Source organism: Mesoplodon mirus (genome assembly GCF_964341445.2).
Source record: "Mesoplodon mirus genome assembly, chromosome: X".
Lineage (NCBI taxonomy): Eukaryota > Metazoa > Chordata > Mammalia > Artiodactyla > Ziphiidae > Mesoplodon > Mesoplodon mirus.
This window is the reverse complement of record NC_138981.1, coordinates 48,862,824-48,878,646: the sequence shown is the minus strand read 5'-3', so window position 1 is coordinate 48,878,646 and position 15,823 is coordinate 48,862,824. Positions and strand designations below refer to the sequence as shown.

The 15,823-nt window shown below is 46.8% G+C and overlaps 2 protein-coding genes across 3 annotated transcripts in view; one reads left to right on the top strand and one right to left on the bottom strand.

The window, feature by feature from the left end:
- FGD1 (FYVE, RhoGEF and PH domain containing 1) overlaps nt 1–7,385 on the top strand; it is a 35,426-nt gene extending 28,041 nt beyond the window's left edge. Inside the window, exons 13-18 of the mRNA XM_082610189.1 lie at nt 3,279–3,309; nt 3,826–3,927; nt 4,308–4,433; nt 4,606–4,767; nt 5,820–5,963; nt 6,503–7,385. Coding sequence (XP_082466315.1) covers nt 3,279–3,309; nt 3,826–3,927; nt 4,308–4,433; nt 4,606–4,767; nt 5,820–5,963; nt 6,503–6,808 — 871 coding nt within the window. The 3' untranslated portion in view covers nt 6,809–7,385. The remainder of the gene's footprint in view (nt 1–3,278; nt 3,310–3,825; nt 3,928–4,307; nt 4,434–4,605; nt 4,768–5,819; nt 5,964–6,502) is intronic.
- On the bottom strand, nt 7,385–12,368 carry TSR2 (TSR2 ribosome maturation factor). 2 transcript variants are annotated; one of them, XM_082610190.1, is made up of 5 exons: nt 12,259–12,368; nt 12,005–12,095; nt 9,370–9,461; nt 8,640–8,813; nt 7,385–8,397 (listed from the first exon to the last, which is right to left on the bottom strand). In XM_082610190.1, exons 1-5 carry the CDS (start codon nt 12,355–12,357, stop codon nt 8,272–8,274), a joined length of 582 nt encoding a protein of 193 aa, XP_082466316.1. In that variant the 5' UTR covers nt 12,358–12,368; the 3' UTR covers nt 7,385–8,271. The 2 variants fall into 2 exon arrangements, with proteins under 2 accessions (XP_082466316.1, XP_082466317.1); XM_082610191.1 differs by lacking the exon at nt 12,005–12,095 and having other exon boundaries at nt 12,259–12,366.
- Between the last annotated feature and the right edge of the window lie 3,455 nt (nt 12,369–15,823).

Sequence of the window (15,823 nt, the reverse complement as noted above, 5' to 3'; positions counted from 1 at the left end):
CTACCTCCCTAGAGGAGAGATTGTTCCAGAGAAAGGGTGGGTACCTTTCCCCAAAGATGCTTGCTCTTCTGATGGGCTTTGTTAGAGGAGAAGGAAGAATGAGATAGTAAACCAAACATAAATAACAGCAGCACAAACAGTTTATTGTAGGTTCAGAGATTTAAGAGAAATAACAACCAAATGCAGTGCTTGGTCCACGATAGGAGTCTGGTTTGAGAAAAACAGCCCTAAAAGACATTTGCAAGACAATAGGGAAAACCCTAACTGTGAACTGGGCATCAGCTATCAGGGAATTATTGCTAACTTTCTCAGGTGTGATAATGGTATAGGAGGATATAGGAGAATGGCCTCGTTTTTTGGTGATGCCTGCTGATGATTTAGTATCATGATATCTGTAACTTATTTTTAAATGATTTATCAACCAAAAAATATATACATATACACACATATCTACATATATAAATATATATTAATATATACATATATATGAAATAAATATAGCAAAATATTTTTAAAATTTGCATCTATATAGTGGGTATATATTTAATGTACTTGTGTTATCCTATCTACTTTTCTGTATGCTTGAAACTTTTCATAATAAAAAAATAACAAATTTTAAAATAATGCCTAGCTGTTTAACAAAGGGGCCTTCATATGCATTCTCTACTTGAATGATTATAATAATAGTTCACATTTAATGAAGACTTCCTCTTATGCCAGGCACGGTTTTTGTTTTGTTTTGTTTTAATTTTTATTTATTTATTTATGTCTGTGTTGGGTCTTCGTTGCAGTGCACGGGCTTCTCATTGCTGTGGCTTCTCTTGTTGCAGAGCACGGGCTCTAGGTGCACGGGCTCCAGTAGTTGTGGCACACGGGCTCAGTAGCTGTGGCTCACAGGCTCTAGAGAGCAGGCTCAGTAGTTGTGGCGCACGGGCTTAGTTGCTCCGCGGCATGTGGGATCTTCCCGGACCAGGGCTCGAACCTGTGTCCTCTGCATTGGCAGGCGGATTCTTAACCACTGTGCCACCGGGGAAGTCCCTGCCAGGCACAGTTTTAAGTTAATTTTAACTTAAACAATTTAAGTTTAAATTGACTAGTCAAATTCTTAAAACAATCCTTGAAGTAGCCACTGTTACCATCAACCTCACTTTACAGATGAGGAAACTGAGGCACAGAAGAGTTATGCACCTTGCCCAAGATCCCACAGCTAAAAAGCAGCAGAGCGGGAATTGCCTTCTGAGGGCCCAGGTGACAGGGTATCGAGGCCATGGTCAGGGCCAGCGAGTGGATGCACATGGGTAGATGATCTGCTTCTGACAGGCCGCAAGGAATTAAGAAATGAGAGTCAGAAGCCTCATTGCTGGAACTGTGTGGAGACAGGAGAGAGAGATGAATGCGCGCTAGAGGGTGTCCTCCTGGAAGATGAGAGAAGGGAGTTAGGTTTGATGCTCTGAGAGACTGAGAGAGCATCTCAGAGGCCTGTGGCCAGGAAAGTGAGAACAAAGGTGACAACAGGCACTTCCAGGGGAGGGCAGGTGTGGGGCCCAGTCAGGCCTCAGCAGAGCCTAAGTGATAAGCCACGTCTGCCGGGAGGCTGGGAAGGAGGGGGCTGCAGAGGGATGCTGGGCCCAAAAGGGTGCCCCGAGCAGTGTAGGGTTTCCTCCTCGTGGCAGAGGGAAGGCATGGAGCATTTGCTTTGCAGTTGCTTTTCCTGCCCTTTAAAAAGTTGTTTTTAATGAAAATTTTCAAATATCCAGAAAAGTAGAAATACAACAAATACCCATATGCCCACCATTTAGACAACTGATTCGCAACTTTGGTGACATAGGAATCAGCTGAGGAGCTTTTAAAAAATACTGATGTCTGGGACCCACCCCTGGAGACTTTGGTTTAATATGTCTGGGGTATCGCCTGAACATGGGGAGTTTTAAAAGCTCCCCAGATGATTTTAATGTGTGCACCAGGGTTTAGAACCACTGACTTAGGAATCAGTATATATTTTTGCCTTCCTTCCCCAGCTCTCTGGTCTGCCCTGCAGTCTCCAAGGCCTCCACCCTGGTGCAGGCCCATCAACTGCTCACTAGGAGTAGGACCAGCTTCTTGGCTGACCCCTGCCTGGCCTCGTCTAATTTTTAGTTGCTCCGTGGCATGTGGGAGCCTGCCTTCTTTTTTTTTTTAAATCCAAACAAATTTAATAAGTACCATATCTAATGACTTTATCAAGATCACCAGATATATGGTTGATATAAAAATTAATTGTATTTCTACATACTAGCAACAATTAGAAAATAAAATTAGAAAAATAATGTTCTTTACAATCATATCAAAAGTATCAAATACCTAGAAACAAATTTAATGAAATAGTTTCAAGACCTCTACCCTGAAAGCCATAAAATTTTGCTGAGAGACATTTAAAAGGAACTAAATAAATGAGAGATTTATCATTTCATGTACTGAAGTATTCAGTATTGCTAGGACTATGATGATCTCAAATTGATCTACAGCTTCAGTTCCAATCAAAATCTCAGTAGATTTTTTTGTGTGTAAAAGTTGACATATTGATTCTAAATATATATGGAAATGCAACGAACCTAGCACAGCCGGACCAATCTTGATGACAAAGTTTGAAGATTTACATTACCAGATTTCAAGACTTAGCAAAAAACTACTAGAAAGTGTTTTATGGCAGAAGGATATAAATTAGACAGACTGAACAGAGTCCAAAAATAGATGCATACATATATGGACACTTTAAGACAAAAGCAGTAAATACAGTTCATGAGGGAAATTATGTAGAGAAATTAGGTATCTCTGTGGAACAATATGAAGCAGCCATATAAACTTTGATGGATAATAACATACTATTTAAAGCTTAAACAAAAAGCAACGCACACTGATTGAGCACCTAGTGTATCAAGGATTGTGCTGGGCGCTTTACAGATCACCTCAGCCCCATTTTCCTTCTGTCACAGCACTGATCCCCCTGTACTGTCCCTGTCTCCCCCTCTAGACCGTGAGCTCCTTCCTTGATGGTAGGGTCCTCTCTGAGGCCCAAGTTCCTAGCACAGGCTCTGGAGAGTATTAATAACTGTTGAATAAGCTCAGATAGGTTATATGACTTGCCTAAGGTCACAAGTGATAAGTGAAGGAACGGAGGGTCACACTCAGGTCTTTCCAACTCCAAAACACCTGCTCTTTACCACTACAATTGCTTTTGGTTGGCCTGCCTAACCCAACATCTTTCTTTCCCCCTGCCCCCACCACCTTCCCTACCCAAGGACTGAGGAGGAGAAGAAAGACTGGGTCCAGGTAACATCCAAGAAGGCTTTGTGGTAGGGGGCTGGAAGAGTATTAACAGGTCTTCAAGGGGGTGGTGGGCTCTCCCCTAAAATTCACATCTCACCAGAATGGGCCTGGACACCTGCCTTCCAATAAACTTTATCATCCCCATTTTACAGATAAGCAAACTGAGGTCCAGAGGTTAAGCAGAGACTAACCAATTCTTCCTTTAGAAAGCTGGCTCCTCTGAGGGTGTAACCCCAGTGAGTTAAGCCCTGTAAAACCTTAATCCCAGATAGTAATAGCCAGGAAGGCCTTCTGTGGTTTTTCAGCCGCTGATCCCCCTCCCCCACTTCACAAATACAAGAACTGAGACCTGGATTTTGGGAAGGGACTTGCCCAAGGTCATACACCTAGCAAGGGGTAGAGCTGGGACTAGAACCCAACTTTTCTGACTCCAAGCTAGGTTATAGGAAGGTGAGGTAAGGGTGGAAATGGGTGGGTTTTGAGGTGTTCTGACCTCTTACTTCTTACACCTCCTCCCAGGCCATCAACTCTACCCTCCTGAAGCATGAACAGACGCTGGAGACCTTCAAACTGTTGAACTCCACAAACAGGGAAGACGAAGACACACCCCCCAACTCTCCGGTAAGAGTCCCCACCCCCTCCTCCTGCACCGGGACCCCCTCCGGGCCTCCAGGTGCCCACCTTACCTTGTGATGCTCCTCTCCCCTTCCCAGAGGGTAAAGACCAGAGAGGCAGTGCATGACCTCAGAAGCACAGTCTTCTTTTGGTAGGGCCACAGAGAAATCACTGGGCAAACAATGCTCAGAAAGTAGACGTGACGGGTCGTCAGTCGCACAGTGAGGTAGAGCAGAGCCAGGACTCCAAGGCAGGTCTTCTGAATGTATCTGCTGCCTCCCAGTGATGATCCAAGCCTTGGAGCAGGGGCAGCGGCAGGGGCAAGGGCTGGGTGGACGGGACTGCGGAGTAGCTGTCTCTGACCTGAGACCTGGCCCTCTCTCCAGAATGTGGATCTCGGGAAGCGGGCACCTACGCCCATCCGGGAAAAGGAAGTCACCATGTGCATGCGCTGCCAGGAGCCCTTCAATTCCATCACCAAACGCAGGCACCACTGCAAGGCCTGCGGGCATGTGAGTGTTGGGAGGCAGGGGCAGAGCTAGGGAGGGGACAGGCTGGCAGCCCAAAGGCCCACTTCTAAATGGGCACTAAGTGGGGGGAGGCTGTGAGTCTGCTGTGGGAGTTGGTACACTGAAGGGGAAGGCCCGCTGGAATCAGGCTGTTCTTACCCACTTGCCACCCCAGGTGGTTTGTGGGAAGTGCTCCGAGTTCCGGGCCCGCCTTGTCTATGACAACAACCGCTCCAACCGTGTGTGCACTGACTGCTACGTGGCCTTGCATGGTGTGCCCGGGAGCAGCCCAGCCTGCAGCCAGCATACACCCCAGCGCCGGAGGTCCATCCTGGAGGTAAGAGCCAACCCCCCAACTAACCCACCCACACTGACCACATGGGCCCCAGCCACCCATGCAGTGGTGGCTGAGGCCTGGGCACCTCTGAAATCGTAGTACCGTGTGTATCTACTGAACAAGTGACCCAGGCTTGGAGTGAGTAAAGTGAGTATGAGTGAATGAAAGAGTAATTTTTATTTAAGTGCTTTATTCTTCACAGTAACTTACCTATCAATGCTATTCCTATTCCTGTTTTACAAATGAGGAAACTGAGGCCCTGGGAGGTTATTTGCCCATGTGACACAGTGAGTGACTGCTTTCTTATTACAGAGTAGGATATATGCACTGAAGAAAGTTAGACAATATAAACAAAAATAACAAAAACACCGTATTCCTTTGACCCAGAGATTACCACCATTAAAACACTTATGCTTCCTATCTTTCTAGATGCGTGCACATACACACGCTTTTGCTTTTGTTTTTTAAATTGAGGTGTTTATTTAATGCTTAAAGCAAGCTAACTCTGTGCCAGGCACTCTTCTGAGCGCTTTGCATGTATTAATTCATTTAATCCTTACAACAGCCCTATATGCTCTGCTTCCAACTCAATATACTTCCATCTAGGGCTGGGATTCTGGGACTGACTGCCTTACCCACCCACCCAACCCCTTAACCACAACGCTAGGTTGCTTCTCGCTGAGTGTAGGGAATGCATGTGATGAAAGATGAAAAAAAAGATGAAGTGTAAATGCATAAATGACTTGAGGAATAAATGGACTGATGGAAGAATGCCTGACTGGCATTTAGGTGCCCCCACTGAGAGCTACACACCCCTCCCACCAACCCTTAGAGGCAGCAGCCATGGCCCAAATCTGGCAGACAAGCCTGGCTTTGAATCTCGACTCTGACTCACTGAGTGACAACGGGCAAATCACTCCCGCCACCTGAGCTTCAGCGTCCTCCTCTGAGACATGGAAATAGCAATCCCTATGCTGAGGGGGTGTTGAAGCCAAGAGGAGCCAGCCTAGGCCTCCTATCAACATTGATGCCCCCCATGTCTCTGGCCACAGAAACAGGCCTCAGTGGCTGCGGAGAACAGCGTCATCTGCAGCTTCCTGCACTACATGGAGAAGGGCGGGAAAGGCTGGCACAAGGCATGGTTTGTGGTCCCTGAGAACGAACCCTTGGTGCTGTACATCTACGGAGCCCCTCAGGTGTGTATACTACTCCTTTGGGTCCTTTCAGCCACCTGGCAAAACCAGGCTGCCCTCCTTTCACCCCAGTCCTTCACCTCTCCTTGACCGTGGAGGATAGGGTGAACCTAAGGAGAAATCAGAAGCCCCCATCCTTGTGAGACAAAGACTGGCTAGAGGCAAGGAGTGACTGTAGGTCAGCTTATGTAGAGAAAAGTCGGTGACTTGTGGGGGGAGCTAGCTTCTTGGAGGAAGCTGTAGTGGAGACAAGGCACTGCTTAATCCAATCTGGAGTGGGGAAGATGTAGATGGGGGGCAACAGCCCAAAGGCCGGAAAACATTATATGCTAAAGAGACTAGCCCACCTGGTTTGGGGTGTGGAAGGAAAGAGGTATTTGAACCAGCCTGCGTTCTAGCCCCAATTCAGACATTTTCCTGTTGCTCAGTGAAGCCACGTTAAGGTTCTTGAGCAGGGGAAGAAAAAGAGGGATTTAGCAGATACAAAAACCAGTGAGAGGCCCGACCCCTAGGTGATCCCTGGCTTTGTCCCTGTTCCCCAGGATGTGAAAGCCCAGCGCAGCCTGCCCCTCATTGGCTTTGAGGTGGGGCCTCCAGAGGCTGGGGAACGGCCTGACAGACGGCATGTCTTCAAGATCACCCAGAGCCACCTGAGCTGGTACTTCAGTCCTGAGACAGAGGAGCTGCAGCGGCGCTGGATGGCTGTGCTCGGCCGGGCAGGCCGTGGGGACACGTTCTGCCCAGGGCCCACACTGTCTGAGGACAGAGAGATGGAGGAGGCACCAGTGGCAGCTTCAGGAGCCACGGCGGAACCCTCCGAAGCCCCCCAGACCCGAGACAAGACCTAGAGGGTTTGTGGGTAACTGGGGCCCCCTGCCCCACACTCTAGCTGCCCATGTCCAATTGAGGGCCCCAGCCCACTCTCTCCCAGCTCAGTCAATACTTGAACTCCCATCATGGGCACTTTCAATCCTGAATGCTGGGTCTTGGGTTTTTTAATTCATCTTTTCACAAAACCTGGGCTTTTAAAACAAATATTCCTACAGTGATGTTAATTTTTTTTAAACCCTGTCCTCCAGGGAGGGTGGGAGCTGTTGCTAGACCTGCCTGGATTAGGCCATTTCCCCCCAACCCCTCAATACCCTACAGATCCTGCCTCCACCCAATTCCCCCCAGAGCACCAGAGGCAGGAGATCTGGATTCAAGTGCCAGCTCTGCCACTGACCCCATGGTCCTGGCCCACCCCTGCCCCCTCAACCAGTGTCTTCACATGTATGATGCTACATGGGGTGGTGACCTCCTGCCTCTCCCACGGCTTACAGCTTCTACCTGGCCCCAGGCTACCCAGTATTTTATCGTCCAGACCCATGGCAGGGCCACCGGGCAGGACAGGGGAACAGGCGGGGAGGACAATGAATACTCTGTTTTGTTTTTTAAAGAAAAATACAGTTTATTTCAGGCTTACGGAAACGTTCAGAGCGCTGCTGTGCTCCATTCGTCCATCTGTTTGTTTGTCCAAAGTACCAGGCTGCTGGGGTGGGCCCAGAAACTGTTCCCTTGCTGAGCTCTGAAGCTCAGCTCCCAGGAGGCTGATTCCAAGACTACTCCACAGGTCAAGCCACAAATTAAACAATAAGGTATTATTTATTGAGGTCTTAAGCCTCATCCCTGGACTTCAATGGGATGAGGAGTTTGAAAAGAGGTTGAAGGAGACAGAAAACAAAGCCCAGGTCCCCCGAGCTCAATGCCTAGACAAGGTCTTAAGACATCCTGAAGGAGCCCAGGGCTGGACACTGGGCTGCAGGAAGGAAATGTTCCTGGGAGGTTCCAATTTCTGGGCAGGGGCACAGAGCTGCTCTGTGTGGGGGCAGGGGGAAGCGAGGGAGAGGTACCACAGCTACTTCCGTTCACATCATCAACTAACCTCTCTTCCATGAGCAAGCTCATCTCAACATTCCTTACCCAGCGGGAATGATGGTTCTCCTGTTGGTCCTCTCCCTTCACACATCCACCTGCCTACTACCAGCCAGCGTTTAGTTTTTCCTCTAGTCACTCCCATACCCACTCATCCCTCCCTCTTCACACTGACTGCACCCAAGTGGCACTTTGCTGGGAAACCAGGCCTCATCACTCAGACCACCCCAAGACCAAAGACCCTTGGGCTCTTCTTCCCCTGGAAGGAGCTGGACAGGGGAATGGGAGAGGGTGGAGATGGGGTAACCAGTCCAGAGGTCCATGACCCTCCAAAAAACCCCTACAGACAAGCCCCAAACAACTAGCAAACAAGGACCCAGACTATTTCCAGCCCCACTCATTTCCTTCTCCGGACAATGGTCCAGCCATCCTCCACTATCTCCTCTTCCTTAATAGTCTGGGAGTCTGGACCAGGCTGGGGGCAGACCCCATCTGTAGCTGCCCCATCATTCGTAGCTGCGACCTGGAGGAGAAATACAAGAGAGAGCTAAATACAACACCTCCCAACTGTGGCCAGTGGAGACCCAGGCTCTCCCAGCTTTGCCAGGACTGGCTGTGAGACCTTAGGAAAGTTTCCTGCCCTCTCTGGATAATACAACCACCACCACCATCACCACCACCCCCATCACTTCCCTGTGAAACTGGCTGATCTTCCAAAAGACTGAAAATATCTGCATCTCCACACCCAAGAGGCACCCCCTTCACCTCCATCTCCTCCACGCTGTTTGCATCATCATCCTCATCAGTCTCTCTGGCTGTCGTCAGTGCGGTGGCTGTGACCTTGCACTTTCTTTGGGTGATGAGAGAGGCCATCTCCTTCAGAGCAGCCCTATCACCCCTCTGGAAGTGGTGGAACATGGTCTGTAGCTGCTGGCTCACCTACCAAGAAAACATTCAACCAGCTTGGATTTTCTAGAGAACCTACAATACAACCAGCACGTGTTTGCAGCCAGAGTGGGGAGGGGTCTGGAATTTTCCAGAAGAGAATGGGGCTCTTTCCTCCCCAAGGAGTTCACTAATGAAGCAACCACATATGAAGGGCTCAGTAAGGGTCTGAAGCATTGAAGGAGGGCCTCCTAGCAGGGAAGGCACTAGAACTGGGTTTGAAAGATGGAAGATGTAAAAAGGGAAGGCAATCCCAGCAGGGGCAGTAATGTTAACCAGAGCAGGGGTGGAAATGTACCTGGCCTGATGTGCCCTTGAGATGGGGGTGACGAACAGACCTAGTTGAGAATGATGTATAGAGAGAAATAAAAGAGGCAAGATTTGCAAAGCCTGGGAAGACTAGACTCAGGCAATAGGGAGTCATAGAACATTCTTGCACAGGACTCAAGAAAAGAATGGTTACAGCCAAGAGTATTGGTCTAAAACAGACAGCTAGGGAGAAGAAAGGCTGCAGGCAGGGAGACGGCAGTTGTATCCACGATATGCTCACCTGGGGCAGACTCCCATCCTCCACAACCGTATCAAACTCGTTTGTCATTAGCTCCCCGAGGAAGTCCTCCACCTCATCTAGCTCCAAGTCAGCTGAGTAGGAAAGGATAGGGTCCTCTGATCAAAGACCAGCCAACTTCATCACCCCTGCCCACTACCCTTCAATACCTGCTTAGTGGATCCACATCTGGTTGATGGGTGAAGGTTCAGTGAGGCTTTTATTTGCTAACGTGCTCTACTTTCTAGACTTTTTAACATGATTTTTAAAAAGAAAAAAACCAAACACTAAATAAAATACCTAATTTCCAATCTCCTGCGTTCTACTAAGCCCTCTCTTCCTGCAGCATTCCATCCACACTCGCCCTCTTTCATCTGGCCTATTTTAACCAGCCTCCTCTCTGTGTGACCTTGAGCATGTGACGTACTCATCTCCAAGCCTCAGTTTTCTCATCTGCAAAGTGACGTTAATAGTAACCTCCTTGAAGGTCTGTTAGGAGAAGTCACCCAAACAATGCCTAGCACAGGGGAGACCCATAATCCATGTTCACCTCCATCACTCAAGGGCTGAAGTTTTTGAAATGTAGAGACTTCCCAGCTGTGGTTCCACCGACACAGGAGGCCACAGACCAATGGCATAGGTAAGAAGAAATGGATGTAAGTACTTGCCACGATGAAATCACAGCCTTGACCTGACATCCTATTGTGTTACTTTGGCTAAGACTGTTGGCTTCAGTTACCTTATAGGCCCATGCTCTACTTTTTCTGAATTAGAGAATAACTCAAGAAAGTCTTCCACAAAGCTCCTTGCTCTCTCTTCCCTCTGGGAGAGTTCATTCACCCCCCTGGCTTTCCCTAACACTCTAATATCCCCCAAATCTGTCTCCAACCCAGACTACTCTCCACCTGTTTCACAGGTGCCTCAGACCCTCCATATCCAAAGCCAGGTTCATCACCTTACCCTGCAAACCTACTTCTCATTCCCCAGCGTTCTTCTATTCCATGAAAGGCACCTAAGCCACCCAGCGACTCAAACCTGAAACCTGCCTCCCTTCCCCTCGCCCTCTACAGCCAAACAATTTCCTTAGGGCCACCCCTTCTCTTCCATGACTATTGCCACTGCGCTAGTTCAGGCCTCATCATTTTCTAGACAGAAACAGCTTTCTCATCAGTCTTTCCCTCTCCAGTCCATGCTCCACACTGACTACTTTCTAGCCAGAAAACCCCATCGTTTTAGATCCTGCTCATGAATTTTTAATCACCTACTGCAGTGTTCCATGTTCTGCTTCTGAGAAATAACTGTCCTGCTGGGTTTTAAGGGAAGCTACTCACAGAAAACTAATGGGAACCAAAGGTAAACAGGTTTCTTTTTGGTGATTCTTAACCTTATCCAAGCCTTTAATATGTTAATGATTACTGTGACTCTTAAGTAAGAACTGAAGAAAAGAGCTTTTCTTATATAATTTGACTGGAGAAGGTTTTTCTTCGCTGAACATCTAACAGAACTAGTCTTCCAAAGCATGCATTTTGGCAAACACTAGCTTAAAGGACAAAACTCAAAGGCCCATAAGACCTTCCATGTCTCACCCCTCTCCAGGGTCCTCTCCAACCCCCATTCTCCACCACTCCTCCCTTCCACACACCCACAAGCACACACACACCGTTACTCTAACACTGAGCTCCCCACCACTTTCCAAATATAACACATCATCTCCTCATACCACAGGACTTATTTTTGAGTGCTGCTCTCTCTGCCTCCCCCACCTAGTTAACTCCTTCTCATCCCTTAAGATTCAGCCCAATCACCACCACCCCCTAACGATCTCCAAAAGACGCCTCCTTCCCAAGCACCGAGCCCCTCTTTACTAGAACACCTATCACCCTATGTGTAAACGCCTATTTACTTATCTGGATCCCTCACTAGATGGTAAACTTCCTTGAGAGAAAGGACACTGCCTAATGTCATCTCCAAGACTAAAAAACTATATGAAAAATTCTGTAAAAATCATACTTCGCAAAAGACTCCCTGCAGGGCCCCTTATTCTTAACGACCCTCAAGACACACCAAAGATGTAGATCTCTGCTGTCCAAATAGTCAAATGTGGTTATTGAGCACCTAAAGTGTGGCTAGGCCAAAAACATGAGATGTGCTAAAACTGAAAAATACCCACCAGATTTTGAAAACGTAATGCTAAAAAAAATGTAAAACATCTCATTAATAATGTTTTATACTGACTACATGTTGAAGTATTTTGGATATGTTGAGTTGAATAATATGAATTTCATCTGCTTCTTTTTACTTTATTAAAGTGGCTGCTGCAAAATTTTAAATTACGTGATGCGACTAGCATTGTATTTCTATTGGACTGCGCTGGTGGATACTTTTATATCCATTTTACAAATTATGAAACTGAGTCTCAGGGGAGTAAACCGACTTGTCCAGCCTGATACCCTGAGTCAATGGCACGGCCCGTAAGGCATTCGAACTCAGGATTCTGACTCCAAAACCTGCATTCATTCCACCTCGCCCTCAGGTACTAAGCGTCAATTGCTCAAGAGGAAGTACCGACTCACTAGGATCGGCCTCCTCCTTCCCACGCCCCCACAGAGACACGTCCTAGCGCCTCACATTCACTCACCATTGCGGAAGAAGTACTCCTCCACTGCACCCCCCAGCCACTCAGCCTTCTCCTGGCTGTGCACACCCCCGAAGCCGTTCTCCACAGCGATCTGCGAACACAGGCCCAAGCCCACCACGTCAGCCTGGGAGCCGGACTACGGGGGCGCAGGAGGCCGCTGCTTACACCGCCCAATCAAGCCTCGGGCGGCTCGCCGGGCCAACTCATGTTCTGCCCCGGTCTTTAACCTTTGTCCCAGCCGCGGCCCCGCTCACCTGCAAGGCGGGCCAGGCCTCCAGCGCCGCGCGGACAGCAACCCCGAAGAGCGCTCGCGAATCTTCAGCAGCGCCCGCCATCATCCGGCCGCGGAGCATGTGACTTCCAGGCGGGCCAATACCTGCGTAGCACCGCCCAGGCAGAAGGAGTCGGAAGCCCAGCCTGAGAACGCAGATTCGCCTTTCCGCAGACCTGGCAGCAAGACTAGAGCAATAGAAAAGTCTGTCGAGCAATCGATGACACCACCGCAGTCACTCACATGTAATAATTAAATCTAAGGAAGCCAGGAGGGGAGGGCGGCTGAGGCCATGAGTTCCGGACCCATGGGTACTGCGCAGAAAAGATGTGGGGAACTTATTAAACAGGCACACTTCAGGCCCTAGGACAGAAGAAGCAACCTCATGTAGCATTGCCTAAAAATCTGCATTTAATAATGCATCCTAACATCTATAGAACACTCCACCCAATAACAGCAGAATACACATTTTTCTGAAGTGCACGTGGAGCATTTTCCAGGACAGACCATATGTTAAGTCTAAAGCAGGCCTCGATAGATTTAAAAGGATTGAAATCATACAAAGTACGTTCTCTGACCACAGTGGAGTGAAATTAGAAGTCAATAACGGAAAGACATTTGTGAAATTCACAAATATGTGGATATTAAAACACTTCTAAATAACAAATGGGTCAAAGAAAAAAATCACAAGAGAAATAAGAAGACATCTTGAAACGACTTGAAAGCTAAAGCACAGCACACCAAAATTTATGCAGTGCAGCCAAAGCAATGCTTAAATGGAATTTTATAGCTGTAAACGTCCCTATTAAAAAAGAAGATCTCAAATGAATAACCTGACCTTCCCCCTGAGGAAACTAGAAAAAAAAAGAACAGAGTAATCCCAAAGCAAGCAGAAGGAAGGAAATAATAAAAATTGGAGAGGAAATAAATGTAACAGAAAATAGAAAAACAACAGAGAAAATCAGTAAAACCAAAACTCAGTCTTTTTAAGAAAGATCAACAAAATTGACAAACTTTTTGCTACATTAACTAAGTAAAAAATAGAGAAGATTCAAATTACTGAAATCAGGAATGAAAGAGGTGACATCACTATCAACTAGTCAAAAAAGCCCATATATTGCATGGTATCGTTTATATTAAATGTACAGAACAAGCAAATCTATGGAGACGGAAAATAGATTAATGGTTGCCTAAGGATAGAGGAAGGGGGAAAATGTGGCCTGACTCCTAATGAGTATAGGGTTTCTTTTACGGGCAATGAAAATGTTCTAAAATTAGATGTGGTGACATCTGCTGTTAGGGCCTGAGTTGTGTCCCACCCCCAACCCCCATTCATACTTGAAGCCCTAACCCCCAGAATGTGGTTGTATTTGGAGGCAAAGCCTTTAAAGAGGTAATTAAGGTAAAATGAGGCCATGTGGGTGCACCCTAGTCCAATATGATTGGTGTCCTTATAAGAAGAGGAGATTACGGCCCAGTGGTTAGGACTCCGTGCTTCCACTGCAGGGGACACAGGGGGTTCAATCCCTGGTCAGGGAACTAAGATCCCACAAGACGCATAGCGTGGCCAAAAAAAAAAAGAGGAGATTAAGACAGAGAAACCAGACGCATGCACAGAGAGATGACCATATGAACACACATCTGCAAGACGAGGAAAAAGGCCTCAGAAGAAACCAAACCTGCCAACACCTTGATCTCAAACTTCTAGCTTCTAGAGCTTCGAGAAAATAAAGTTTTGTTATTAAAGCCACCAGTCTGTAGTATTTTGTTACGGCAGCCCTAGCAAACTAATATAGTTTCACAACTCTGAAAATATACTAAAAACCATTTAATTGTACATTTAAAACGGGTGAAGCTTATGGTATATAAATAATATCTCAATAAAGCTGTTTTTAGAAAAGTATTATAGGTGATTCCCTCTCACAGCAAAGGTTGCAAACTTTGGACAAGTCCATGATACTTCTGTGTCTGGCCCTGTGCTTAGTGCTGCTGGGTCATGGGGTTTGGTCAGATGCTCAAGGAGCTTACAGTCTGGCATGCAAGATTTTCCAAGGACCATAGAGTATGATCAGTGCTCAGGGTGAATGCAGATTTTTGAAAGGCCTGAGGCAGATAGAATTTTGCAAGCAGTCTTTAAGAAAAACAGTACAAATTTAGGAATGAAAGTGAGTATTTCTTTTTTTTTTTTTTTTTTTTTTTTTTTTTTTTTTTTTTTTTTTTTTTTTTTCGCGGTACGCGGGCCTCTCACTGTTGTGGTCTCTCCCGTTGCGGAGCACAGGCTCCGGACGCGCAGGCTCAGCGGCCATGGCTCACGGGCCCAGCCGCTCCGCGGCATGTGGGATCTTCCCGGACCGGGACACGAACCTGTGTCCCCTGCATCGGCAGGCGGACTCTCAACCACTGCGCCACCAGGGAAGCCCAAGTGAGTATTTCTTTAGATTTATAAAAGAAATTTTTTAATTTACAAATTCCAATTTAAAAAAAAAACTGACAGGGCTTCCCTGGTAGCGCAGTGGTTGAGAGTCCACCTGCCGATGCAGGAGACGCGGGTTCGTGCCCCGGTCCGGGAAGATCCCACATGCCGCGGAGCGGCTGGGCCTGTGAGCCATGGCCACTGAGCCTGCGCGTCCGGAGCATGTGCTCCGCAACGGGAGAGGCCGCAACAGTGAGAGGCCCGCGTACGGCAAAATAAATAAATAAATAAATAAAATAAAATAAACTGACAAATGCCACAAACATCCTCAAAACTAGAGAAATAAAATATATTTATTAATTGACTGACTAATCTCTCTACTAATTTTTCCTTTTTTTTTTTTGGCTGCAAACACTTTGATATCCTCCTGTAAGTAAATGGCAATTATTTTATAATAACATTTTCCAGAGAGAATAAAAAGAATTCAATTGAATTCAATTCCATTCGGTTGATCAAAATATTTTGTTATTGGTTGTTTAGAAAAATTTCAACTTCACAGCTTGTTATTAGTAACACAAAATTTAAGATTGTTGTTAAATTTGGGAAAACTTCTATTTAGTTTCTTTTACATGTGAGCTGTAAAATTTCATAGTATTTTGACTGTTCTTGTGCAGTGACAAATCTTAAGTACTTCTCAAATTGACAATGCTCAACACCCAGGGACTTGGAAGTGCTCTGTGTAAGTGTGAGGTGCGGAGGCTTAAACATTATTAGTTCTATGATAAATCCATCTCTGTGCAATGCTAGAGGAGAAAGGACCACAGGAACCCATGGGAGTCCAGCAGAGGGTTTTCCTGATACAGCCTTGGGGATTATGGCAAGCCTCTGAGAGATAATGCCTCAGACTTAAAGTTTGAGAGGAATTTTGCTGGGTGATGGGGAGTTTGTGTAGATGAGGGTGAGGGTGTGTTTCTAAAGAGAGAAAGAGCCTTTCATGCTGAGGAAACAATCTATACAAAGAAACAGAAGCAGGGAACAACATGGTGTGTGATGATAATCATGAGCATTCCCAGACTGATAATCTCAGGAGGCATAAACTCCTACGGGGCTCTAGAGACTCATTCCTGCAGACTCA

What these genes read in the sequence shown, in the direction of transcription:
- TSR2 (XM_082610190.1), bottom strand. Translation starts at nt 12,357, where the DNA reads ATGCTCCGCGGCCGGATGATGGCGGGCGCTGCTGAAGATTCGCGAGCG. An exon ending in GGAGTACTTCTTCCGCAATG is followed by an intron (nt 9,462 to 12,004) that starts GTGAGTGAATGT and finishes TTTCCTACTCAG; the next exon opens with CTGACTTGGAGCTAGATGAG. An exon ending in AGGATGGGAGTCTGCCCCAG is followed by an intron (nt 8,814 to 9,369) that starts GTGAGCATATCG and finishes TTTTCTTGGTAG; the next exon opens with GTGAGCCAGCAGCTACAGAC.